Source organism: Lynx rufus, unplaced genomic scaffold (assembly GCF_022079265.1).
Source record: "Lynx rufus isolate CCGP_SWC_20201006 ecotype Redwood Valley unplaced genomic scaffold, mLynRuf1.p SCAF_18, whole genome shotgun sequence".
Taxonomy (NCBI): Eukaryota; Metazoa; Chordata; class Mammalia; order Carnivora; family Felidae; genus Lynx; species Lynx rufus.
In genome coordinates, this window is record NW_025814832.1 from 38,375,259 (window position 1) to 38,403,237 (window position 27,979).

General features: G+C 43.8%; 1 protein-coding gene across 4 annotated transcripts in view; it reads left to right on the forward strand.

The window, feature by feature from the left end:
• Positions 1-27,979, forward strand: part of PECAM1 (platelet and endothelial cell adhesion molecule 1) — a 75,441-nt gene that overhangs the window by 20,678 nt on the left and 26,784 nt on the right. For all 4 annotated transcript variants that reach the window (XM_047081607.1, XM_047081606.1, XM_047081609.1 and 1 more), the window contains exons 5-13: positions 6,196-6,489; positions 10,018-10,323; positions 14,980-15,255; positions 19,693-19,941; positions 21,731-22,006; positions 24,101-24,388; positions 25,078-25,185; positions 26,298-26,325; positions 27,080-27,156. In XM_047081607.1, coding sequence (XP_046937563.1) covers positions 6,196-6,489; positions 10,018-10,323; positions 14,980-15,255; positions 19,693-19,941; positions 21,731-22,006; positions 24,101-24,388; positions 25,078-25,185; positions 26,298-26,325; positions 27,080-27,156 — 1,902 coding nt within the window. The remainder of the gene's footprint in view (positions 1-6,195; positions 6,490-10,017; positions 10,324-14,979; positions 15,256-19,692; positions 19,942-21,730; positions 22,007-24,100; positions 24,389-25,077; positions 25,186-26,297; positions 26,326-27,079; positions 27,157-27,979) is intronic.

The following is a 27,979-nucleotide window of genomic DNA, read 5'->3' on the forward strand; positions in this document are numbered from 1 at the left end:
GGCCAAGACACTGGCTGAGTCATGATGCCTCATCTTCCCAAGAAACATGAGCATCCGCTCACGGGGAGCTTGAGGTACAAGGAAGCAGCCCCTTCTTTCAGGGTCTGGGCATTTGGCATGATGGTCCCTTATCTGGGCTGTGGTGACTTTGTTACCATGGATCCCCCTCCATCAGCCTTCATCTGTCCAGGTTGAAAAGATCTGACCTATTTAGGCTGCTGCCTAACCCCAATCTTTCATCACAATTGTTCGGTAAAGAAAGCCGTGGATCCTTTTCTCTAGAACAAGTGCACACTTGCATCTACTCGAAGGTGGTTCGTGGGCCCCCTACCACCTACCCATGAGCCTCAGGAGGCCCAGGGAGCCCAGATGTGAACACTCACTCTGTTGCATAAATAGTGAGACCTATACATGGTAATCCAGCTTGGCTCTTCCTGGACAGTTTATTCACAAAGAGGACAATGTTTTCAGTATTATCTTAATAATCAGGTAGAGATTTTTAAAGATTAGTTGAGTGGTGTACTACTGCTTAACAAATTACCCCGGAATTTAGTGGCTTGAGATAATGATTTATGGGGCACCTGGGTGGCTCAGTCAGTTAAGTTGACTCTTGATTTCTGCTCAGATCATGATCTCACGGTTCATGCGTTCATGCTCTGTCAGTGCAGAACCTGCTTGGGATTCTCTCTCTCCCTCTCTTTCTGCCCCTCCCCGGCTTGCATGAGCACACATGTGTGCACTCTCTCTCTCAAAAATAAATAAACTTAAAAGATAACAATTTATTATCTCACACCTTCTGAGGGTCAGGAATCTGGGGAGTTCTGGCTCAGGGTCTGTCAGGAGATTGCCCATAAAATGCTATTCAGTATTACAATGATCTGAGGGCTTCTTTAAGGCCAGGGGATTTGCTTTTAAGCTAACTCATGTGGCTGTGGGCCTCTCTATCGGGATGCTCAGGGAGCAGCTGATTTTGCACAGAGTGAGTGATCCCCCCAAAAAGAAAGAGTGCTCAAGACAAAAGTTGCAAAGTCTTTTGTAACCTAAACTCAGAAGGAGCGAACAAGCATGCCAATATTTTGGGGTCACAAGAATAACCCTGGTATGATGTGGGAAGGGATAAAATGCACGTGTGAGGGGAGCCTGGGCAACTCAGTCGGTTGAGCATCGGACTTCGGCTCAGGTCATGATCTCATAGTTCATGGGCTCGAGCCTTGTGTGGGGCTCTATGCTGACAGCTCGGGGTCTGGAGCCTGCTTCGGATTCTGTGTGTCCTTCTCTCTCTGCCCCTTCTCCACTCGCGCTCTGTCTCTCTCTCTCAAAGATAAATCAACATTTGAAAAAATGCAGGTGTGAATAGCAGAGGGCAAGGTTCAATGGACGCCAACTTGAAGGCTGGCTTCCACAAGGGTTGTGGTGGTGGTGGTGGTGTCAAAACTCTGTGCTGCTTTTGTTACATCATGTCAGTGAGGTTTTGTGTTTTGTCACAGAGCTGGGTTTCATAAATCTATGGTAAACATATTGATCAATTTTGTAAAATGCTTTTCCTTCTTCCATCCTGTTGTCCTTTTTTTTTTTTTTACATTTTATTTATTTTTGATAGAGAGAGACAGAGCACAAGTAGGGGAGGGGTAGAGAGAGGGAGACACAGAATCTGAAGCAGGCTCCAGGCTCCGAGCTGTCAGTGCAGAACCCGAGGTGGGGCTCAAACCCACAAACCGCGAGATCATGACCTGAGCTGAAGTCAGATGCTCAACAGACTGAGCCGCCCAGGAGCCCCAATCCTGCTGTCCTTTCTTCACCCTTGTCTGTTCCAGTTGACCATGGGACGGTGATGTTTCTTCCAGTGAATCAGTTGAGCTGATTTATGAAGCAAATGTGTGTTTGTTGCTTAGAAAGACCAGTTGGCAGAAGTGCCCCGTGCTAGTGGATCTCATCCTTTCTAAAAAACCACCACCTGATGCTTTAGCCAAGTTTGCTTTGGGGCCCCTGTAAGATGGAAATGAACGAGGCCCGGTCAGTAGGAGACCCACGCAGGGATGGTGCTGAGGCTGGAGGTTCCCGAGTAGAGAAGAACCGGGAATGCAGATGGTGAGCTCCAGGGGGGCAAAAACTGTGCCGATCTCACTCTTCCCTGAACCCCCCACTATTAGATGTGGTGCCTGGCACAGAGAAGCCCCCTTAAATGTCTGCTGAGTGCCAAGGAAGAGGGAAGAGAATGTCAGCCAGGGCCAGGCATTGGGCAATACACACTCTGTCCCTTCAGGGCCCTCAGCCATCTTGGTTCAGTCATTACTCAAGACAGAAATAGGAGGGAAGGCAGGTACTAATGTTCCCACTTTATAGGAGGAGAAGTGGTAGCTGAGAAGAGTTAAGTAACTCCCAAGAGCACTCAGATAATGGCTGTGGAGACAGGGGTTTGGACCCAGACATGCCTGACTTGCTTTCTTCCTGTATCCGCCCAGGTCTGTGTCCCAGTCTAGGGCACGGCCAGCCACGGGTGTGTACTTCACGCAGGCTGATGACATGATGTAGCCTAACACGGCAGGGACGACTAACCCTGGGAGTCTGAAGAAGCCACTGTAATTAACCTGGGAAATCAAGAAATGGTTTTCTTTTGAAAAAATTCATTAGCCAAAGGAGTGGATATCGAGTTTCAGAGACCTGAAGACTCAAGTTGGGTTTTATATCTGTGACTGGCAGACAGAAACCTAGCTAACATTTCTCAAGCATTCATCTGTGCCAGGAACTGTGTTCCCAGTACTTAAACTTGGGCTCCCATTTACACTTACTATTATTATGTCCATTGTGTGGGTAAGCAAACTGAGGCTCAGAGAAGCTCAGGAATTTGCCAAAAGCCACACAGTTTGTGACCAGAGGTGGGATTTGGCCCAGGCAGTGTGGCTCTGCACGTACCTTCTTCTCCTGTTAGAATCACTGTACTAAACAGCATGGCTTAAAATGAGGAGGAGGTGATGAAGGAGTAGTGAGATGTCCTGTCCCTACCTGGAAGGGACCATATTAATGGATGGGAAACTTCTGTTCTGAGAGCTCACCCAGCAGGCTCCTCAGACCAGGAGCTGGTAAGGAATAGCGAAGACAAAAAAGGGAGTTCTAAAGATTAATGCTGCGGGAAACAACTTGCATTTTATTTATTTATTTATTTTTTTAATTTTTTTTTTTCAACGTTTATTTATTTTTGGGACAGAGAGAGACAGAGCATGAACGCGGTAGGGGCAGAGAGAGAGGGAGACACAGAATCGGAAACAGACTCCAGGCTCTGAGCCATCAGCCCAGAGCCCGACACGGGGCTCGAACTCACGGACCGCGAGATCGTGACCTGGCTGAAGTCGGACGCTTAACCGACTGTGCCACCCAGGCGCCCCACAACTTGCATTTTAAACAATCACCTCATTTCGTTTCATGGACTGATCAGGTGCTGTTTTTTGTTAAATTAATTGCTCAGAAGAAAGGGACAGGTGTGGACAGTTGTATTCCTTTTAAAACCTGAGACATATTAGACACAAAGTCTAAACTGTTCAAAAAGACTTGACTTTTATTGAAAGAGAGAGAAAGAAAGACAATTTTTGCCAGTCTCTCTGGTCAGCTAGCTAGCTATCCATTTTCTTATTTGAAAAATGATTTGGGACCACTTATAAAAATTATGTGCTGTTGTTCATGAGGAGAACATAAATGAGGAAATCAGAGTGGAAGGTAAATAAAGGCAGGCCAAAGAAACTATGAGTCTTTAAACACACAGAAATTCATCCCAAAGTTTGCTAGAAGCAGAGGTGAAATTTTGGGTTAATGCTTCTTAGCAGTCAAAGCCAAAAGGAAAACAAGACCCATTAGAAAAATTTTGTGGGGGCGCCTGGGTGGCTCAGTCAGTTAAGCATCTGACTTTGACTCAGGTCATGATCGTGCGGTTTGTGAGTTTGATCCTCACATCGGGCTCTGTGCTGACAGCTCAGAGCCTGGAGCCTGCTTCAGATTCTGTGTCTCCCTCTCTCTCTGACCCCGCCCCCCCCCCAGCTTATACTCTCTTTCTCTCAAAAATAAATAAACATTTTAAAAAAAGAAAAAAAGAAAGAAAAATGTTGGAATTTACAAGATAGAAATGAATAAACATAGCTTTTCCTGATGTAGTTGAAACACTATGTGAAATCCTGGACAACATCCCGTTGGCATCCTAGACTAGACAATATCGGGTTCCATAAGACAATTTCTTACCAGCATCTATCAGTTTCCTAGCTCTACCACAACGAAATACCACAGACTGGCTATCTTCAACAACAGAAATTAATTTTCTCGCAGTTCTGGAGGCTAGAAGTCCAAGACTAAAATGTCAGCAGCTTTGGTTTCTTCTGAGGCCTCTCTCCTTGGCTCACAGATGGCCGCCTTCATATGGTCATCCCTCTGTGCACATGTCCCTGGTCTCTCTTTGTCCAAATTCCTTATAAGGACACCAGGCAGGTTGGATTAGGGCCCATTTTAATTTAATCACCTTTAAAGGCCTTATGTTCAAGCACAGTCACATTCTGAGGTACTAGGGGTTAGGTTTTGAATATATGAATGTTGTGTGTGGGAGGACGCAGTTCATTCCCTACTAACAGCGTCCCTTGGTAGAGGGCCAAAGCTTCATTCCGTTAATACTAGTAAACGAGGGACCATGGCAAAGTGGTCCAAGCGTGCAGATTTCTGAGATCTTCCTCTGTCCAAGGATAAGGGGATTGGGGATATGTAAGGAGACTCAGTAAATATACATTCATCATGGCCCATGAATATTTTTGTTATCAAAGTATCTGCTAAGAATTGATCTTTAGGAGCCTTACCTAAGCCACAGGACCCTGTTTTGCTTGAATAACACCTCGTGTCTACAGCCCCACACTATTTCTGGCCCCTAAAGCCCTCATGGGCCACATAAACTTTAGGTAGGGTGCCAAATTCTATATATGAAGATCTACCTCTTAAGTTAAAGATCAGGAAGGAGTACATAAGACTCTATCTTTGTATTTGCTTATAGATTGTATAGACCATCTGGAAGAAACTAAATTCAGTGGTTACTTCTGCAAGGGGAGGTGGGAACTGGGTGGGCAGGACAAGAATGGGAATGAGACTTTACACTGTATCTTTTTCTTTTTTTGTTTTAATGTTATTTATTTTTGAGAGAGAGAGAGAACAGGTAGGGGCAAAAAAAAAAAAAGGGGGGGGGGTGGAGTGGAGATAGAGAATTCCAAGCAGGCTCCATGCTGTCAACACAGAGCCCAATGAGGGTCCAATCAAGAGTTGGACATTTAACTAACTGAGCTACCCAGGTGCCCCTGCCTTGTATCTTTTCTTCGCACAGAAAATACATTTTCTTTTTTGGGCCTCAAGTACACAGAATTGGATTGATTATAATCCCTGGCTCATAACATACTCTCATCTTTGATCTGTGCACAGTTACCTTTTGTTTTATTTATATATGCATGCTTTTAATAACACGATAAATTCACGTGACCCCACCACCTAACCTGAAAATTAGAACATCACCAATACTATATCACCCCGTGTATTCCTAATCCTACCCTCCTCTTCCCTTCAGAAGTGACCACTACCCTGATTTTTTTTTTTAATCTTAAGTAGGCTTCATGCCCATCGTGGGGCTTGAACTCACAACCTTGAGATCAAGAGTCACATGTTCTACCAACTGAGCCAGCCAGGTGCCCCCACTATCCTGATTTTTTAAATATTAGTTATATCCACCTTTTTTTTTTCCCATCCACTTTTCTAAACCTGCATTATTTCAAATGATCTATCTTTAGGCTCTTTGGGGTTTTTCACATAGACGTCATATCATCTGCCCTTGGGGATTTTGAAACATTTGACTGCACTATCCGCTCAAAAATTTACATAAAATGTTTATAATCTCAGGATTGTTTTATTCATACTTCATGGACATTGATGAGAAAGGAAGCTAACAAGGCATGGGAGGCACAGTAGTTCTTAAGCCCAAGTCCTGATGCTAGATAGATAGCCTCCACGGCTATCACATACCATCCTTGCCTGTCTGGTCCCTCTAGGCACTGGGATCCCCAGATACTACACTGCAGAGGATGTGAGAATACCAATCTACTGTAATCTGATGTGGTGTAAAGGTCACCAGGATGATGTTTCTGAGATAACAGGTGTGTCTGCTCTCCTTCCCTTGGCATGTAGCCTTCACCATCAACTACATCCACATAAATATCCTGCCGGGGCTGGAGGTGCAAAATGGGGAGAACCTGACCCTGCAGTGCATCGTGGACATCATCACCACCTCCCATGTCAAGCCTCAGCACTGGGTGCTGTTCTATAAGGATGATGTGCTGTTTCACAACGTCTCCTCCATGAAGAACACGGAGAGTTATTTTATTCCCCAAGCCCGGGTCTGTGATGCAGGGACATATAAATGCACCGTGATTCTGAACAACAAGGAGAAAACCACATCGGAGTACCAGGTGTGGGTGAAAGGTGAGTCCCTGCATTTGAACGTAGCTCAAGTGGATGCAGCATAGTGCACGCGGTAGCAGAATAGAAATTGAATGGAGGGTAACACTGGACCTACCTGCCCATCCGTCACCCTTGTCACTCCTCTGCCTGGCATTTTCCTAACCTGCAAAAGTAGGCATGAGACATGCTCCCAATACGCCAGGCTGTTTCTCACCTCCTTGCCTTTGCGTACACTATATTCCCTCTCCTGGGAATACCCTTCTTCATCTTCTCCCTCCTTCAAGACTCAACTCAATCATCTCTTCTCTGACACTTTCCCAAGCAAAACCAATCTCCCCCAGGGTCCCGGTCCTTACAGCTCTTATGCAATCTGGACATGCCGTGGCATTTGTATAAAGGCCACAGGCCGAGTGTTCACATTGGATTCTGCAGTCGTTCTGCCTGGAGTCCAGTTTGGGCAAGTCCCTTAGCCTCTGTAAACTTTAAAATTCTCATCAGTGAAATGAAGATAATAATAATACCCAGCTCAGGGAGTGATTGCAAGCATTAAAAGGTACCTTCTAGATAAAGTGCTTAGTGTAATTTCCAACACATAATTAAGTTCCCCCCAAATGGCAATTACTGTTTCACTCAATTGCAAATGTTTCTCTCACACCTGTCTGCTCTACTGTGAGATTCCCAAGGAAAGAGATGGTGTTCGGTCCGTTTTTGTATTTCAAACAAAGAATCTGGCTTATGGTAGGCACTCAGTAAATGATTGTGGAATAAATTAGGCAGATGAAAAAGGGGAAGTAGAAATGGATAGAAATGTAGAAGTGGGAGAGAAATCATGGGAAATTTGGGTTCTGAGATATAGGATTCCATCCAGTCACTCATTGCTTTACTCCCTCAAGAAGCATTTCCCAAGGCTGCAAGTCAGGAACAAAAACCAGGTGCAAGACATGAAAATGTGTCAAGTCGAGTCCAGCTCTGGTGGCGGTCACTGTCTGGTGGGGAAGAGAGACATTAAAAAAATAATTACGGTCTAGTGGTCATATGATCTGAGGGCCTTGGGAGCACAAAGATGAGAGGCAACAATTCTTCCTAGAGAAGTTAGGGATGGCTTCCTGGAGGAAGGGACTTTGAGTCCAGATACAGAAGATCATGGAGGAGTTTGCTTGATGGTGAAATGGAGCAAGGGCAGAGAAATGGAAATGTCACATGAATGGAAGAGCAGAGGCCGAGAAAGAGAAGAGTATCCCAATAGAGTTGCTCTTCAGTGAAATACCCCAACCTTTGGAGTCTTCATTTCCTGTCTTTAAAATAGAGATCACTAGGTAGCAACACGTACCCTTGAAGGTTGTTTTGTTTTGAGGATTAAATGTGATGGCATCGAAGTGTGCTTAGTAACCAAGTATTGAATGAATGAATGAATGAATGAATGCCCATCATGTGTGAGGGGTTCAGCTGGGCCATCCTTAGAAAGGGATAACCCTTTCAGCATATAGAAAGCAGGAAGAACCAGCAGGTAAGTGTTCAGGGGCATTTTCCTTTCATGAACATACAATCTCTGGCCACATTTTTGGTCAGGCCTTTAGGCTTACTTGGGAGACTATGACATCACCCTCCCCCAGGCCAATTCCCCTATGGGTGTCCTTTGGACAGTCAGGGACATGGCTGGCTAGACATCCCTCAGAGTCGCCAGGGGCAACAGCCACAGGGATGCAGAGCAGCCCTTCTCGTCTCCACTGAGGACAGGGCCTTGCCGGCCAACAGCTCCCAGCACTGACTTTAGTGATAAGGAAAGATTGACAGGCTGAATTTGGGCAATGTCTGTTGAAAAGAAATGTGCTGGCAGGCTTTAGAAACTTAGGGTGATTTTTCTTAAAACTTGGATGGTTTAATGGATTGTTAGTGAATTGAACCCTGTGCTTCCTTGACAGCAACTGCCATAACGGTCGTTTCTGCATTTTGTGTGCTCACTTTTGTCATCAGAATAGTCATTCACTCTATTGTTACTTCCAATGATAAGAACTGTCACCTATCAGACCCTCATGGGGTAAACGGTTATAAGTGCTTCACACACGTCATTTAAGCCCTGCAATAGCGCTGAGAGCTAAATGTGACCCTTTCCAGGTGCAGACACAGGCCCAGAGAGGCTGAATGGCATGTTCATGCCTTGAAGTTCCTCAGAGGCAAAGCTGGTTAGAACCAAGATCTCGTTGACTCCAAAGCTGGCCTTTCTAACTCTTAATTATTATTCAGGTCTTTGAGGTAGACCAGAGGCCATTCATTCATTCATTCACTCAACATGTATTGAGTCCCACTCTGGACTAGGCTGAGGAACCAACAATGAGTAAGATGTGATCCCTTCCCTTGGGGAGATCAGTGTGAAGCAGGGGAACACCTTTGTAAACAGCTGCCACCACAGGTGAAAATAGTGGTACGAATACAGTATAGGTCACCTTCCCAAGAGGACAGCCCATGATGTCCGAACTGGGTGCGTTGAAACAAAGATTCAGAAGAGTCATAAGCAACTAGGTGAAGTGGCAAGGCTTAGGATACCAGCTAGTCTGTCTGACTCTTGAGGTGGACCTCATGACCACCAGACCACGGAGCCTGGACAAGACATCTAGTCTCAGCTAGACCATCCTAGCTCCCCCTCATCTGACCCTGGCTCACCACCTACTGTACCTCTCCCTGCGCCCCTTTCTTTTTTCTAGATGGCCCTCCCGAAAAGTCCATCGTATTCCTTGACACAAGCACCCTGAAATCCCTGTCTTTAGCCCCCAACCTCGTCTGTTCTTAGCCCCCACCTCATCTGTCCAAATAACAAATAACACCCTTCCTCCAAGATTACTCTCAGGCACTATTCCCTTCTAGAATCTTCTCTGATCCCTCAGGCAAAGAGGGCCTCCTTTTTTCCTGACTGCTTCATCACTCATTATCTCTACCACACATTCTAATGCTTAGTTATTTCCAGCTTCACTTTGTGAACCAGGAGGCGAAGTGTCCTTCCTCTCTCCCGCCTCCCACCCCAACTCCTGGCTTTGGAGTTAGACAGACCTGGAATCGAATCTCGGTTCTGCAACTTGCTGGCAAGGAGCTTTTGGATGAAACTTGGATCTCACTGAGCTTCACCTTCTTCAAAATAGGCATACTTTTATCTTTCATGTCCACCCTGGAGATTTATTATGAGAATTACATGGGGTCATGGATAAAAAGTCTATCCTAGGTTGTGGTTGGCAATCAATAAATTGTAACACCAACCACAGTAATGCCTATAGATATGGCTGTTTTGTTTTAATTGTATCAGTTGGCAAGACTTGTCTCCCCAGTGGGATTGGAAACTTTGAAAGCACCAACCACATCTGAAACATATTTTATATTTTTCAAAGTAGCTGGTATAGCTCTGGGAACATACTTGCTCAGTAATCACCTGGTAGGTAGCCCTGGGGTTCTGGGAACAAAAGAGAAGACTCTCAGATGGGTCAATCACAGTGGTGCAGCCGAGGTAAGCTTGAATCACTAGATCAAACTGATACTAATGGACTTTCTCTTCCCCCAAAGGAGTGTCCGATCCCAGAGTGACACTGGACAAGAAAGAGGCAATAGAAGGCGGGGTCGTGACGGTCAATTGTTCTGTCCCAGAGGAAAATCCCCCAATATACTTCACAATTGAAAAACTCAAGCTAGATGCAAAAGGTTTCAAGCAAAAAAGAGAAAAAGTTTCTCAGAACCAGAATTTTATGGTGATGGAATTCACAGTGGAGGAACAGGACCATGTCATATTGTTCCAATGTCAAGCCAGGATCTTTTCTGGGACCAATGTGGAGATCTCTAAAGCCATCAAGAGTGAACTGGTCACCGTGACAGGTCAGAGTCCTACTCTCCTTTTCATCATTCTCTGGTTTGCTGGTTGGGATGGGGAGAAAGCCCAGAAATTGGAAAGGGGCTGGGGTCTTCTGACTGGGCTGCTGTTTTCAAGACTGTTCTTAACCACTTACAAGCCATGCTTTTCAAACTTTTTGACTGCGATATAGTTCAAGAAATTGTGTGTGTGTGTGTGTGTGTGTGTGTGTGCAAAATTCCCCAAGCAAAAGTTTCACAACTAATCCTTAATGTATGGAGCATTTTGCTATTTTCTATTCTATTCTATTTTGTTTTTTTAAAACACTGACCTTGACTCAGTGAAATGATGCATTGTGTGATTTGCAGTTTGGAAAACACGGCTTCAAGCCAATATGGGTCAGACACCAGGAAGTGGAGTCTGGAGGGGTTTGGGAGGGAAGAGGGTCCCTATCCCCAGCCTTCGCCTCCCACATTTGAGGAAGGACTCCCCCCTTCTACCCACCCTCCATCACCAAGATGTTGGACAAGTAAGAAGCAGATGAGGTGGCCTGAGGAATGCTCTTCAGAGAGAAAGGAAATAGCAGAGGGAGGCCCGGGCATGCGTGTCCAGGATGAAAAGAGCTCCAGCACAGGCAGCCTGTAGGATGGCACAAGGACTCGTGAGTAGGGGAGAGTCAAGGGAAGGCATATTCTAGTGCAGTAGCCTTGAGTCTTTTCTATAGGAGCCCCAAAGTTTGTCACGGATACCCTTCTGCTTTTGGTACCTCATTTCATCCCCACCCGTTGTGTGTGTGTATATATATATATATACATATGATATTATGTATATATCATATTTTTCTGATTATAATACATGGTGTGGGTTAAATTTCCAGAATATATGGCACGATATAAAGTATCAAGTGACAATCATTCATAGCACCAATACTTAGAGAATCACTTGTGTTGTCCTAGACTTGCTCTACTGTTATGTTCATGCACACACAAAATTTTTGTTTGTTTTTCTTTGTTTTTACAAAAACTGTGACCTGTCAAACATAACTGTTTTGCAACTTTTCCTTAACTTGTATGTTATAGACCTTTGTCCATATCAAGAAATATAGATCTACATCCTTTTAGTGGCATCTCGGAATCCTATTATAGGATTTACCTCATTTACCTAATTTACCTCATTTTTCTAATATAGACTTTTAGGTATTTTCCCAGTTTTTTTGCTCCTTCTTTTTTTTTTTTTTAAGAGGGAGAGTGAGAGAGCACCTGTGTGAGGGAGGAGAAGGGCAGAGGGAGAGAGAGAGAGAGAGAATCCCAAACTCAGTGTGGAGCCTGATGTGGGGCTTGATCCCACAACCCTGGGATCATGACCTCAGCCAGAATCAAGAGGCAGACGCTCAACTGACTGAGCCACCCAGGCACACTGTCCCCCTTACTCCCTGCCAACCCAATGTTTTGCTACTAAAACAGTCCTGCAATATACAGACTTATAGCTTGTATACTTCTGTGAGTATTTTTTTTCGTTATTATTTATAAGGTTGATTCCTGGCAGTCAAATTGTTGATTCAAATGTTTTGTGCATTTTAAATATTGATATATATTGCCAAAGCACTCCTCAAAATGGTTGAACATTTCCATCAAAACTGATGCTACTGTTTATTTTCCCACATCCTTACTCTTACGTAGCATTATCAACATTTTCTTGTTTATGATGATCTGAGACACAGTGATATATCATTGTTCTTGTGATTTATATTTCTTTGGTCTTTACTGAGGTCAAGTATGTTCTTGGTGTTTATTGACTTATTACATTTCCCCCCATAAACTGCCTGTTTATATACACTTGGCCCATTTTTACTGTTTCTGATTGATTTGTTTGAGCCCTTTATAAATTAAAGGCATTAGCTCTTTGTCAAGTACTATGCAAATATTTCCCTGAGTTTGTCATCTGTCTTTCTTTTATGCTCAGTTTTCAGGCAGAAGCGTTTCATCCTTATTGAATCAAATTTGTCCATCTTTTTCTTTTTTGGCATCTCAGTTTCATGATTCACACCTAAAGCCTATTAAAGATAATTAAAGGAAAAAATGCACGTATTTTTGCTCTTACTGTTTCTGTAGTTTAACTGTTTGCTTGTTTTTTCTGCATTTAGATTTCTGGTGCATCTGGAGTTAATTAGGATGTAAGAAAAAAAAAAACTTTAGTGATGATTACCCTTCTGCAGAGGACATTTGTTGAATATCCTAAAAGATGCCCTTTCTTGTTTTTTAATTTCCATTCAGGGAAGTAGCCTATTTTTTTTTTTTTGAATTTTCATTTAAATTCTAGTTAGTTAACATACAGTGCAATATTGGTTTCAGGAGTAGAATTCAGCGATTCATCACTTACATACAACACCCAGTGCTCATCACAAGTGCCCTCCTTAGTACACATCACCCATGTAGCCCATCCCCCCTCTCCCATCTCCCTTCTCTATTGTTAAGCGTCTCTTAAGATTTGCTTCCCCTCCTCTCTTTTTTTCCTTCCCATATGGTCATCTGTTTTGTTTCTTAAATTCCACATAGGAGTGAAATCATATGGTATTTGTCTTTCTCTGACTATTTTGCTTAGCATAATACTCTCTAGCTCCAGCCATGTAATTGCAAACGGCAAGATTTCATTCTTTTTGATGGCTGAGTAATATTCCATTTGTGTGTGTGTGTGTGTGTGTGTGTGTGTGTGTGTGCGTGTGTGTGTGTGTGTGTGTATGCCACTTTTTTTCTTTAATGTTTATTTATTTTGAGAGAGAGAGAGTGTATGTGTGCGTGAGCAGGAGAGGGGGAGAGAGACAGGGAGAGAAAGAATCTCAAGCAGGCTCTGCACTGTCAGCTCAGAGCCCATTGTGGGGCTTGATCCCACTAACTGTGAGATCATGACCTGAGCAGAAATCAAGAGTCAGACGCTTAACCAACTGAGCCACCCAGGTGCCCCTATATGCCACATCTTGTTTATCCATTCATCGTCGATGGGCATTTGGGCTCTCTTCATAGTTTGGCTATTGTTGATAATGCTGCTATAAGCACTGGGGTGCATGTCATCCTTCAAAACTTTTTGTATCCTTTGGGTAAAATACGTAGTAGTACAATTGCTGGATCATAGGATGGTTCTATTTTTAATTTTTTGAGGAAACTCCATACTGTTCTCCAGAGTGGCTGCATCAGTTTGCATTCCCACCAACAGTACAAGAGGGTTCCCCTTTCTCCACATCCTCGCCAACATCTCTTGCCTGTGTTGTTAATTTTAGCCATTCTGATAGGTGTGAGGTGGTATCTCATTGTGGTTTTGATATGTATTTCCCTGATGATGAGTGATATTGAGCATTTTTTCATGTGTCTGTTAGCCATCTGGATGTCTTCTTTGGAAAGCATCTGTTCATGTCTTCTGCCCATTTCTTAACTGGATTATTTGTTTTTTCGGTGTTGAGTTTGATAAATTCCTTACAAATTTTGGATATTTACGCTTTATCAGATATGTCATTTGCAAATATCTTCTCCAATTCTGTAGGCTGCCTTTTAGTTTTGTTGATTATTTCCTTCATTGTGCAGAAGGTTTTTATCTTGATAAGGTCCCAATAGTTCATTTTTTTGCTTTTGTTTCCTTTCATTCCCACGATGGCAGACTATTTTTTTTTAATGATAGCTATTTATTGTGAAGTTAAATGACTTTGCAGTAAAAAACTAGCAAATTAGGGGCACCTGGGTGGCTCAGTCAGTTAAGCGTCCGACTTTGGCTCAGGTCATGATCTTGCTGTTTGTGGGTTCGAGCCCTGCATCAGGCTCGGTGCTGACAGTTCAGAGCCTGGAGCCTGCCTCAGATTCTGTGTCTCCCTCTCTCTGCCCTTGCCCTGCTTGTGCTCTCTCTCTTAAAATAAATAAACATTTAAAAAAATTTTTTTTAAAAGACAAGTAAATGAAAGTATATCACTCTAAATTCACTTTTGGCTTCATTTCGCATAGTTGGCAATCTGTGTGTGTACTCTAATGGTCTGCAATTTTTTTATTTGTTTGTGGAAGCAAAGTCTGATCCCTACTTCTCTTACCATCTCCTGATGATCCCACACCCTGGTATCTGACCAATATTTTATTAAAACAGTGTTTTTCAAGCTGCATGAGTCATGCAATCAATTTAGTCAGTCACAGCCAGCATTAAAAAAAAAAAAATAGAATAGACCAGAAATCAGTTTGGGGGTGCATATCATTATTTAAATATGCATTTCCATGAAGTGGCACAGTTTACATCATTGTCACTTTAGAACACTATGGAATATTTGTGCTGAAATGCCATGGTTCCATGAAACTATGTGAGAAGAGCCTAGAAAATCCTTGGTGGGCAGGGGCAAGAGTCTGTTTCCAATGCTCTGATGATTTTTGAGGTCATTTGAAGAGGATTCTGCAGATGAGATCTAGAGAAGGTGGTTTTGGCTTTGGGAAGGTCAAGGGAGATTGCAGCTAAGAAGGCTGAAGTTGCAAGAATGAGTGAGAAGCATCAGAGCAACTTAGGAGAAGGTTTTTAAGGGCAAAGATTGAATTTGTTTAATTAATAAGGAAGAATAGTGTTGGCAACAAAAAAGATCACAAAGGGGAGGATGTAAGTGCCTCTTCCGCTCACTCAGCTTTGAACCTGAGTCCAACCAGCTTGTCCTCTTCTTGTAGAATCCTTCTCTAATCCCAGATTCCACATCAGCCCCAAGGGAGTGATCACAGAAGGAGATCAGCTCAACATTAAGTGCACCATTCAAGTGACACACCTGGTGCAGTCATTTCCAGAAATCATAATCCAGAAGGACAAGGCGATTGTAGCACACAAGACGCATGGCAATGAGGCCACCTACTCAGTGATGGCCATGGTGGAGCATAATGGCAACTACACGTGCAAAGTGGAAGCCAGCCGGATATCCAAGGTCAGCAGCATCGTGGTCAACATAACAGGTAGGGCTGCTCCTGGAGGATGTGTGAATATGGTAGGCTCAAGCAGCCACTGTGCTGGAATCCAGAATGGCCAATGAGAGCGGATATTTCTGCTCCTGCTTGTCTGAATGAATATACTCAGGTGGGGGCATGGTGCTCAAGGGGAAAAGTCAATGCAGAGTCAGTAAGCAGTTAGCTGTGGTGGTTGAGGGTGCAAGTTCTGACATCAAATCCCAACACTGCCACCCACTACTTCAGTGACCTTAGGTGAATTACTCAGCTTCTCCTTGGCACAGCTCTATGAGATGGGGATAATGACAGCACTCACCTGTAGGACTATCTCAATGATGGAATGACATGACTCTGCTATAAACAGCCTCATACAGAATAAGCACTCTGTGTGAATGTTAGCCAGTGTGTCTGCTATTATATTTAACTTTCCTCTGTGCCAGGCACAATGCTAGATCCCAGACCCAGGTCCTAAGACTGGGTCAGGAGTGAGAAAGCATTAGCAAATTCAAGAACAATAGCAACAATTCCCTTTTGTTGAAAACTCTATGACTGGTTTACATACATTTGCATTTTATGCGCATAACAATGCTGTGAGATAAGGATCATGATTCTGGTTTTATGGGTGTGGAAATTGAGGCTGAGATGTTAGGTAACTCACCCAGCGATTATAGGGTTACCAAGTGGCAGAACAAGAGTCACCCCAGGCCCATTTGACTTCCAAACCCATGCACTTAAAAGTTCTATTGGACTCCTTTCCCCCTTTCCTGGCTTTACTTCTCTCCATAGCACCTATTACCAAAAAAATACATTCTATCTCTTCCTGTTTATTGTATCCAGGCATTGGAATGCAAGCCTATGAGACTAGGAACATTACCCATTTTATCCAGTGCTATGTCCTTAACACCTAGAATAGAGTCTGGCACATAGTAGGACTTAAATACATATTTGTTGGATGAATGAATGAACATTGGACGACTGTGTTTCAGAGGGCAGAGAGAGTCAGCACTTCGTGGTTGCCATGTGAAGGTATTCATTCATTTCTTCATTTACTGAAAGCCTTCTATGTGTAAAGCACTGAGTGTAGTCACAGGGACAGTCCACAGTATCATAGGAAAGTTGTCAACTACCCAACTGGGTGATTGGCATGTGTGTTGGATCCCACTGGTCTATAGTGTGTACTAATAATTTAGTTTATTATTGATAATGATAAATATCTTGATGGTACATGATATTTTTCGCTGATAAGACATGTATTATCTCATTAGAGAAAAGTTTTCAATTCAACATACATTGAGTACCATCCGCATGCTGGGCAACTGATTGGGGATAGACAGCTGCCTAAGGTCAGGCTTTGCTCCTGACAAACTCACAGACATAAATAGACTATTTGAATGCAATGCAATGAGCAAGTACAACCAAGGGATGGACATACTACTGTGAGAGCAACAGGGACCATGTGGAGGACCAACTGACGGTTGCATCAGCCAGAGCAGCATCTTTACCCCTCAGGCCAGGCTACTTTAGGAAAGCATAAAGCATCATTGGACCCTAGGATACTACTGTTGTAGGTGATCACCTACACCCAGAAGTCTGTATCGGGTGGGGTATACAAGCCATTCAGTAGATCAGTCTCCCTGGCCCAAGATAAGAGTGTTACACACAGCTTGCCCTTTCTGTCCTTTTAGCCTGAGTGCTCTGTGATCCTGAGCTCTGCCCTTTCCACCCAGAGCTAACTGAGCCACACCAGGGCTGGCAGGCAAGTACCCTCATGTTCAAGTTCCACCAGGCCTTTGGAAAGGTCTCCAGGCCCACTGATGCATCTAGTGATCCATGCCCCTGTTGCCATCAAGCTTCACTGTCAATGGCTCTATTGAGTGATGTTAGCAGCTCACAATAGATTTATGAAAATATAAGTCATTGAATTAGTCATTTGTCTTTGGATAGAAAAGACACCTTCATCCCCCACTGTCTACCTTTTCAGATCTGTTCTGTCACCAGGTGTTGTAGGTCTTTCAGCTCTGTTCTGTCTTCTTGTCTCGGTAATCACACCCTAACACTGGCCCTCACACCAGGATTACCTATTGCAGGGGTTTCCTGGAGTATCTCTGTTCCAGTTCATTCTTCAACCAGCTATCGGAGAAGCCCTCCTAATATGATCCCTATTTGACATCACTGTTCATGAGCTTCAACCCTGAATGGTCATGATCCTTCACTTTGACCCCATCTCCTTCCCAATGTCCCTCCCACTCTCCCTGGGCCACTCTTTCCCCTCGGCCACTGAAAAACTTCTGTTGTCCTTAAAGACCAAACCCCAGATCTCCCTCGGGGGTCCCCCAGGACAGTTCCATGGTCACACCTTAGTTCCTATCACACTCGGTTTCCATCTTTATGTCAGTAGTCACTACAAAGGTCTAGAGTCTGCCATCACCACTTTGGGTAAGCTCTTGAAGGACCAGATCTGTGGCTCAATTCACCTTACATCATTGACACTTAGCACAGACTGGCACGTTGGAGGAGCTCAGTAAGTGTTCATTCAAGAAGTGAATAAAAGACTAATTCTTATTAGTCTACGGGATGGTCCTGCTGGTCTGTTACATTACCTGCAAATGGATCATTTACAAGTGGACTATTATTTCCTTACATTTCATTCCTACAAACCATCTTGCACCTACTTCTGAAAGATGGTTTCTATTTTTCACATTTTCGTTTACATATTTTTAAATAGTGAGTCATTGCTTTGGAATTTTTTTGCTAAGTGATTTTTTTTCACATTTTTTGGTATCTGCCCACTGGGATTGTAAAGGCTTTTAGGATGTCAGTTTCTTTGGTTTCTTTTTCCCATTCCTAAACTAGAGCTTTTGATGGTGCTAGGAAAACAGATAAGTCAATGCTTATGTGGAAGGAAGGATGGAATGTGTCTTAATAAAACATAGATTAATTATTGGACTACCACCTTACTTGAAGTTTTATTTTATCCCTTGTTGAGGAAACTAGGAAGGCATTGGGGATTGATTTTGATGGAAATAACTCCTATAGATAGCTACTTAACATCAATGACAATGACAGTGTTGATTTGTACCTCCCAAAAACCTGTATGGCAGGTAAATTTAGAACCAAATGTAGAATTTGATTCCCTGACTCCTGGCTGCACTCTCAAGCCTCTAGCCCAAGAAGCTTTCCAAAGAGGGACTTTGGGTCTCAGTTCCTTTCTTAATATGAAGATAGTTTCAAAAATTACTGACTTCGTCCTTCTGCATCACAGGGAATAATCTTGAAGCCAGCGTGCATTTGCTTACATGAAGGACCACTGCACAGTGGTTAAGTAGTTAATTAGTAATTTTCCAGTAGCTGAAATTAAAAACATAGTCCATGACTATGAAATCTTGATGTATTTCAGGGAATATTCAAATAAGATGACAAGACTTCTTAAAAGTCAGCTTCTGTCTTTATTGCTGTTGACATCCAACCTCAACTATGGTGCTAGTGACTCCTTAAAGTGGCATAGAATGTTACAGCTTAAAAAGTACGCAACCTCAGGTGTTATCTTCTCTGTGGGAAGTGCTAGAGGGATGGTGACCAGCTGCCACTTCTCCCCAACCTCATGCTCTCTGCATCAAACCTGCACTTCATCCTTCTTGCTCCCAGTCCAGGCTCTCAGCCCCATCCGTTCTCCCTCCAGATATCTCCCTATAACACACATCTGATGTCATTCCCCCAAGCCAAACTCTCCATGGTTCCATTGCCCCAGGATACAATTCACACTTGTTTAGATGGTTCTCAAGGTCCTTCAAGATCTATAGGTCTTCCTCTGGCCGCTTCTACTCCCACTAGGTTCCAGGACTTTCAGGTGCTCCAACTTCCTGCCAGGACTTCCATTGGCTCTTCTCTCTGCTTAGAACACTCCCTGTTTGCCTGGATAGTTCCTGTAAGAGTCCTTTCCTGATTCCCCGAGCCTAGGTTCAGCTATCCCCTCCATGGGCTCTTCTGCAGATAACCATGTCTGAATCACCCACTAAACGTAAGCACTTGGAAGTCAGGGACTTTTTTTTTTTCACAGCTATCTCTGATGCCAAGCAAGGTACCCAGTACAGAGAAAGTGTGTACTAAATACTTATGAAATAAAGCATATGAGTGAATGAATACCTGGGTGGATGCATGAATCATCACTGCTGCATTACACAGTGAAAAGCTTTTCTAATTCATTTTTATGAAATAAATTGGATTAACAAGGGTAGAAAACCTGCCATTGCAATCCCAGGCAAAGAATGAACTCTAACTCTTGAATTGTGTGATTATCCGGTTTCATGAGAAGCTAAAGAGAAATTTCTGCAGCAAGTTTGGGGATTGGCTCTGACAAAAGCAGCTGGGTCAAGGGTCTCTCTGGAAGGGGGCTGCAGGAGTGGTGCCCGGAAACGTCTCACCTCCTTCTACTCACTGGTCTTCCAGAGCTGTTTTCCAAGCCGAAGCTGGAATCTTCCGCCACCCGCCTGGATCACGGTGAAAGCCTGAACCTGTGGTGCTCCATTCCAGGAGCACCTCCAGCCAACTTTACCATCCAGAAGGAAAACACGATTGTGTCACTGTCTCAAAATTTCACCAAGATAGCCTCAGAGAGGGACAGAGGGACATACACCTGCAATGCAGGCATTGGCAAGGTGGTCAAGAAAAGCAATGCAGTCCAGATAACTGTGTGTGGTGAGTACATCCTCGCTGGCTCAGAGAGTCTTGGGGTGGAATGAGAGAAAGGCAATTTATCACCAGCTGCCACCCTCTCCAGTCTGAAGGCAGATCAGACTGAGACAGGGTAACAACTTGGGGGTAAGAGGAAGCAGTGATATCAAGAGACCAAACAAGTGTGTATTCCTTCTTGGAGGACAGGAAAGAGGCGGTACAAAGAAAATGTTGGCAAAAATCAAGTTCATGGCTTTATTGTGGCTGCATGCTGTTGATGGGGCTGAGTTGGCAAGATTCTGGCTGCTGGAACAGGCACCCTCTAAAAGGTCAGGGAGGAATCACTGCTTACTCAACACTAAATTTTAGGATCTCAATTCCATATCCTGATCCATATCCTGGCTGACCAGCAGCCAGGGACTCCTGGTGGGCCGAACATAGGTACCAGAACCACCTACGGCTGTGCTGCTCAGAGTGACTGTGCATGCAAAACCCAGTTAGAACACAGGTCCGGTTGGAGCCAGATTCCACATCTCTAACTAGATAGAGCCTTGGGGATGCTGGGTCCTGGACCACCCTCTGAGTAGAGGGGTCTAAGTGAATGGAGAGCTCTGGTCAAGCTGTCACAGGCTCTGTTGTTATTCAGTCACTGTCCTTCAGTTTACCCTGTGGCTGGGGTTTTAGCCAGCCAAGATTTTAGTCTCAGCTCAATGAGGATTATAGTCTATTGTCAACTCTCTCATCATGGAAATCCAAAGGAAATAATGCAAGAGACAAATGTGGGCCATTACATTTTCATTTTCTCTGTTGTTCTTGGAAGGAGGTCATTTCGTTTTATAAGCTTTATAAATAAGTGAACTTCTAAATAAGGACCTAGTAGAATTCTTGCTTCTTGGGGCATGCAGTTTATGATCAGGAGAGGCTGAGGCACTGAGGATTTGTTTTCAAATAAAATCTGTTTGGTACTTGTTATATTTTTAATGCATTTCCTTATATCTTTTCTCAATATAACTGCCACAACATATGGATGTGTGTGCATGTGAGATGCATGGAAATATAAAAACGTATTTATTTATTTATTTTTTATATTTTATTTTTGAGACAGAGAGAGACAGAGCATGAACGGGGGAGAGTCAGAGAGAGAGAGGGAGACACAGAATCTGAAACAGGCTCCAGGCTCTGAGCTGTCAGCACAGAGCCCGGCGCGGGGCTCGAACTCACAGACCGCGAGATCATGACCTGAGCTGAAGTCGGCCGCTTAACCGACTGAGCCACCCAGGTGCCCCTATAAAAACGTATTTAGGGGGGATGTCGTGTTTTTCTTGAACTTGTGTCATCCTTTTTTATTGATAGCATTCATTTCCCCCCTCCGTCCTCATCTCACACACACACACACACACACACACACACACACACACACACACACACATTACTTGCCAATCTTAAAGGAGTCCTATAAAGGTAGATAAGGCAGGTAGGCATTTAAAATTATAGTAAATGCGCCTAGGGGGGCGCCTAGGTGGCTCAGTTGGTTGAGCATCCGACTTTGGCTCAGGTCATGATCTCAAGGTTCATGAGTTCGAGATTCACATTGGTTGTCTGCTGTCAGCACAGAACCCACTTCAGATCCTCTGTCTCCCTCTCTCTCTGCCCCTCCCCTGCTCATGCTGTCTCTCTCGAATAAATAAATAAACTTAAATAAAATAAAATAAATTATAGTAATGTTAGAGTTTGGAGAAGGACCCTCTTAGGCTGGATGTTTTGTTTCTGCTTTCAGTCGTCATTCAGGTTGTCTCTCTCTCTTTCGTTCTAGAAATGCTCTCCAAGCCCAGGATTTTTTATGACTCCGGCCCTGAGGTGATAAAAGGACAGACCATAGCAGTCAGTTGCCAGTCCGTAAATGGAACCGCACCTATTAGCTATCACCTTGTAAAAGCAAATAGCATTTTGGAGAGTTGTAACATGGACTCCAATGAGCCTGCGGTATTCAAAGACAAGCCAACAAAAGATGTAGAATACCAATGTATCGCAGATAATTGTCATTCCCATACTGAAATGATCAGTGAAGTTCTGCGGGTCAAGGTGATAGGTAAGTTGCATGATCTTGAGTTCAAGCCCCACATTGGTCTGTGTGCTGTCAACGCAGAGCCCACTTCAGATCCTCTGTCTCTCTTTTTCTGCTCCTCCCCCCTCACGCTCTTTTAAAAATAAATAAACAGGGGCGCCTGGGTGGCGCAGTCGGTTAAGCGTCCGACTTCAGCCAGGTCACGATCTCGTGGTCCGTGAGTTCGAGCCCCGCGTCAGGCTCTGGGCTGATGGCTCGGAGCCTGGAGCCTGTTTCCGATTCTGTGTCTCCCTCTCTCTCTGCCCCTCCCCCGTTCATGCTCTGTCTCTCTCTGTCCCAAAAATAAATAAAAACGTTGAAAAAAAAAATAAAAATAAAAATAAATAAACATTAAAAGAAGAAGAAGAAGAAGAAGAAGAAGAAGAAGAAGAAGAAGAAGAAGAAGAAGAAGGAGGAGAAGGAGAAGGAGAAGAGGAAGAAAAGAAAAAGCTAATGCAGAATGCCAAGTGAAACTGTTGGTTTAAACTGGGTCAGCATTAGTGGCTGACATTTACTGACCCCGACTATGTGCCCACCCCTGTGTGAAGTGTTGTAGTAAATTATCCTCATTAATACTTACAATAGCCATGAAAGGCCCATGATCATTATCCTTGTTTTATGATGAGACAACTAAGGCTTAGGACAAACAGCTGGTGGGCAATGGGGCTGGGAATTAAGGCCAGGCAGCGTGGCTCCTGAAGCTGGCTTGCCACCACCCCTTTGTACTTTATCAGGAGAGATGCTGTCGAATCAGGCTGCACCCTCTGGGATCTGCCCTTGTGGTGGAACCCCACCCTCCCATCCGGGGCCTGCTCCTCCCTTTTTGTGGGAACAGCAGCTCCGTGGTCTAGTGACCCACTGTACTCTTCAGGGAGGTGATTCATGGTCAGATGCCAGTGTGCTGACCAGTCAATTCTCACACCGATAGGAAGGTCTACTTGGGAAGACAATTGAGGATCAAAATTTCAGTAATTAAACATGGAAAAGATATAGGGGAGGACATCGAGTTCTGCTTGGATCTGCTGGGAATGAGAGGCCGGCACGACTTCCAGGTGGAAATGCCCAGGTCAAAATCCAGACCTGGAATTCAGGGGAGTAATTGGACTAGAGCTATATATTTAGGCATTAAATGCCACGTGTTTACATGTTAAATGCACAAACAGAAGCTATAATGTGGGTGAAATCACCAGAAAGGAGAATGGAGATGGAAAGCTGAGGACTGAATTTTGCAGAAAGTCCATATTTAAGGAGCAAAAGGAAGAAAAACTAGTGAAAAAAGAGGGAGTGACAGGTGGGAAGGTAAGAGAATCTGGGCAGTGAGACATCATCGAAGCCCCAGAAGAAGCTGGGTAGCAGTTGAGGCCACAGGTGGGAAGGTTAGATGGGAGCCTATTAAAGGCTGGATTTAATCTGCTGGAGACTCAGGGATGGGCTAGTCAGGGGATTGGTGACCTTTGGGGCTTCTTCAAAACCAGAGATAGAGGGCAGTTTCCGAAGCAGAGGACTGAAAGTCAGATGTCAGGAGTAGTGAGAATGTGGGAAAACGAGGAAGTGAGAATGATTGGTTTAGAACATCTATAAAAGGAAAAGGAGAAAACCAAGAATAACTAAAGGTGGTGGATCAAGATTATTCGTTCATAAGATCTGGAAATGCCATGCATCTTTGTAAGCACAGGGAGGGAAATCTCTCTCTCTCTCTCTCTCTCTCTCTCTCTCTCTCTCTCATACACACTCACACAGAATAAAAATCAACAGGACACAGAGGTTAATCATATCTTCAGGCTAAGTGTGGAGTAATACTTGAGGTGCTAAGTGAGGGGATGCGTCCATAGCATCTTGTGTTTAAAAAACACGTGGGGACAGGAGGCATCTGTTGCTGCCCTTATGGGCTAAGGGGGAGGAGAGGCTCTGAAGAATGTGGTATTGATGGGGCAGGGAGGGTGGTGGGAATGAACTGAGTAAAAGGATCCCAGTCTTGGTCACAGTGCAGCAGCAGGACAGCCATGGGCAGTGCTGTGTCATGTTCATTCCCTTGTGACTCCCCCGGTTCTCAGTGCTGTCCCTTTCTCTGCCTTTCAGCCCCTGTGGATGAGGTCAAGCTCACTATCCTGCTGAATGAAGAGGTGGAGTCTGGGAAGGAGGTTGTGCTTCGGTGCTCCGTGAATGATGCCTCTGGTCCCATCACCTACAGGTTTTACAGAGAAAAGGAGGGCAGTCCCTTCTACCAGATCATCTCAAATGAAACCTATGCCATTTGGCACAAGGAGAAGGCTAGCAAGGAACATGAGGGACAATATTACTGCACAGCCTTCAACAGAGCCAACCTTGTTAAAAGCAATCCCCAAAGCAACATACTGACAGTCAGAGGTGAGTCAGGGTCTCAACAGTGAGATATAGTGTGGTTTCCAAGAGCGAAGCCAAAGTCTCACCCCTTGTAAGAGGAAATGGGTGGCTGTTTAGCTCATTTCACTGAGGGTTGAGAGACCAATGTTCTCAAGGTTCTTTTATTGCAAGTGACAGACATGCACCCAAATTAAATATAGAAGAGGAATTGGTTATTATAAAAATTAGAAATTTCTCATATAATCGTAACTCCAAATTCTTGGTAGAGAGATATCAACTGGCCTGTCTTGGGTCAAATGTCCACCCATGGACCACCTGTGGCCAAGAGGATTGGGTCATGCAGAAGGGACATAGTTTCAGGAGCCCACCAGTGTGGGTAGAGGTGGCTTCCTAGTGAAGGAGAAGGGATGAATAGACCCCTAAAAAGTAATCTACTTCAGTCCAATGGTCCTTTAAGACCATAGCTGTAGCAAAAAACAAACCAAAAAAAAACAAAAAACAAAAAAACAAAAAACAACATTTCTGCACTAGCTATGAACACAAGAGTTCTTTGGAGGTAGATGCTCATGTAAGATGCTGGTTACAAGGACTATAAAATTCAGTCTTATTTGTTGCTTAAATTTGATATTATTTCTTGCTGACAGAGGAAAAACCTGTGTGTGTGTGTGTGTGTGTGTGTGTGTGTGTGTGTGTGTTTCTTTCTTCATTTCCAGTCTTTCTTGCCCCATGGAAGAAAGGACTTATTGCCGTGGTTGTCATTGGAGTGATAATTGCCACCTTGATACTTGGAGCCAGATGCTGTTTTCTGAAGAAAGCCAAGGGTAAGTACAATTCTTTCACTGCATTCTGGCAGGTCGCCCTGGCCAGGAAACTGGCCATGGATGTGAAATGCTTCAGCTTCATGGAGAGCTGGTGCTCTGCCCCAGCAGAAACTGAGGAGACAATTGTTTTTCTCCTTGCGGGGGGGTCACCTTGATAACCAAAGATTTGAGCTACAAAGCTTTTATTGCCCCTTGGATTGAGCTAGGCACACGTGAACGCAATGGTTCTTCTAGTTGGACAACCCAGAAAAGATGGATCTGGAAGATTGCATCTACATGTGATCAGAAGAAGCTGTTTCTGTGGATTTGGCCACACCTAGTCCTGCAGTTGGTAGAGTGGGTTGTGAGTGCTATGGAGACATGCCCCCCCCCCACACACACACTGAATGCCTCCCAATTAATCTGCCACTTGTGCCATGATTTCTACCCTGTGCTTGAGGTTAACCATGCACGGAAGGGAAGCCAGGATCACCCATGGACCCTCAGAAATCAGAGTCAGCTAGCCTGAACTCAAGGAAAAGGGCACAGTCCCAGTAAATTCTGCAAAAATGTGTGTGGAGTAAGGCTACTACCTGGGATGGGTGGGGGCAGATGGATGAGGTGGGGCCCTGGGCTTTTTCTGGAGCAAGAAAGTTGCCACCCTTCTGGGAAGACGGGCTCCAGAACCAACCCCTTCCTAAGGTTGACCCTGGCCTTGGTCTCAGGCCAGCTTGGAATTAAAAGCAGAAGGATTGACGTCACTTTTACTTTTTGAAATCTTCTTGAATCAAAGCGATAATTGCCTGTATATCTGGCTTATCTGGTTCCTTTATCATTATCTTCATCTCAATCACATTCCACTAAGGAAAATCGCTCCTGGCTAAAATAGTCAAAATGTCATATTCCTGAAGGAAATGATGTGAAATCTCTCAGTATAAGAGCAAGAAAAGACTTACTTTGTTTATTTGTTTATTTTCTTCTCTTTTAAAGGCAGGAACAGATTTGGCTTTCTTTTCTCTTTTTATGGGTATTCAGTCTTCAAGAAAGTCAAATATGGTCAAGATGAGTGTTCCTATCTGGTATGGACATGGCTATTTTATACTGACTTTGGATTTTCTCTTTCTCTTTTAAAGCCAAGCAGACGCCAGTGGAGATGGCCAGGTCAGTGTGCGTATTTGGAAGAGACGTGGGTGGCTCTGTAGACATGTGGAAACTGTAGGGAAATTCTGGTCATCAGGAATTTTTTCTTGGGAAACTCAGAAAAATAAGGTCTTAGGTGTGAGTAGTGGAGGTGTGCGTGCATGCATGTGTGTGTGTACGTGTGTGCATGCGTGTGTGTTTGTCTCCGTGGAAGATTGCCAATCACCCTTCCCTGGGAAAGAATGGCCTTATTCTGAGGCCATGTCCTTCCGACACTCTTACCTGTCAAATCCCCTTTTCCTTATGAAATTATACTGACAGTAGAGGGAATTTTTAGAATTTACTTTCTTGGTAAAATAGAGTTGGCCTAAAAAAAATGGTTGTAATCATTTTACTGTTTTTGAAACCTCAAATCCAAAAGTATGGAAATGATAGTTCTGATGGTTCTGGAGAAAAACAGCACAGGCTGAAGAACTCAGAGGGGTGGGATTCGCCTGATAAAGACTGCCTGCAGTTCAGGTTCCCCTTGGCCCTGACATTTATTTTAACGGCAAAAAGTTTTTGTCAAATAATCTTAGAGCTGAAAACAATGTTAGCTTTCCACAGGAGAGGGTAAAGTTTTTGTAACTGCAGAAAACTCTTTAAAGAAGAAGAGAAAAAGAAAACTCTTCCTGGTTCTCTCATGATCTTTCCTTGGTTATTTTATTAGTTTGAAGTTAGAGCCAAAAAAAAAAAAAAAGTCATCTATTCTTTACTTTTTAAATTTCATTTTAAGGCCAGCAGCGCCACTTCTGAATTCCAGCAATGAGAAGATGTTGTCAGATCCCGATACCGAAGCCAACAGACATTACGGTACAGTCTTGGTTTCCCGCAGTTGCTAAGCATTTTCCCCAGCTGGCTACACACTCCCCTACCGGTCTTAGAAGCAGAATGTGTAGGTAATGGGGTTCAAGTTGGAAGGGAAGCCCTGTCCTCAAGCAGGGGCACTAAATCCAATCAGTCATGGAAGGGTGAGTTGATAAATAAACCAAAAACTTCGGAATACAGGCAGAACATTTTATCCTAATTTTACCACCTTCTAAACATCCCAGGGAATGTGGAGAATAATTGTAATGCCGTGGATACCCATCCTGGGTTATCTTCCAAAACTTTGAACAGTGCCCAAATATAATCATTATCCTTTTGTTAGAGAAGAGACCAGTTACCAAATTAGGGCACTGGTAAAACATCTTCTCGGATGGAATTGTTTATTACAAGCACAAGACAGTTTCCTTTCAAACTTTGCCACAATTAATTAAAGTATTTCTCAGATAGTGGAGGCATTAAAAAAAATGTTACAATAAAGGAATGCATGCTTAGAGGCTGAGTGAAAGCTTGAAAGTCAGCTCAGTAGGGTGGGGAGCCAATTCCTGGAGTTCTTAATCCCATTAAGTCTAGGAGAAAATTGCTCAAGCCTTTGAAGAAGGGCGCCAGCCACTTCCCAGAGGGGGGGTATAATTATATCACGTAAGACATCCTGTCCCAGACCACGTTGGGGGCAGTTTTCTTTATCAGCAGGTCTGAGAATAGAATGCTCATGTTCTTTTCTAATTGTGTAAGTGTTTCACAAGAATGAGAATTTTAGGTAGGATATGCCTTTTACAGGGCATACTTGAGAAACTATGTTTTAAGAATT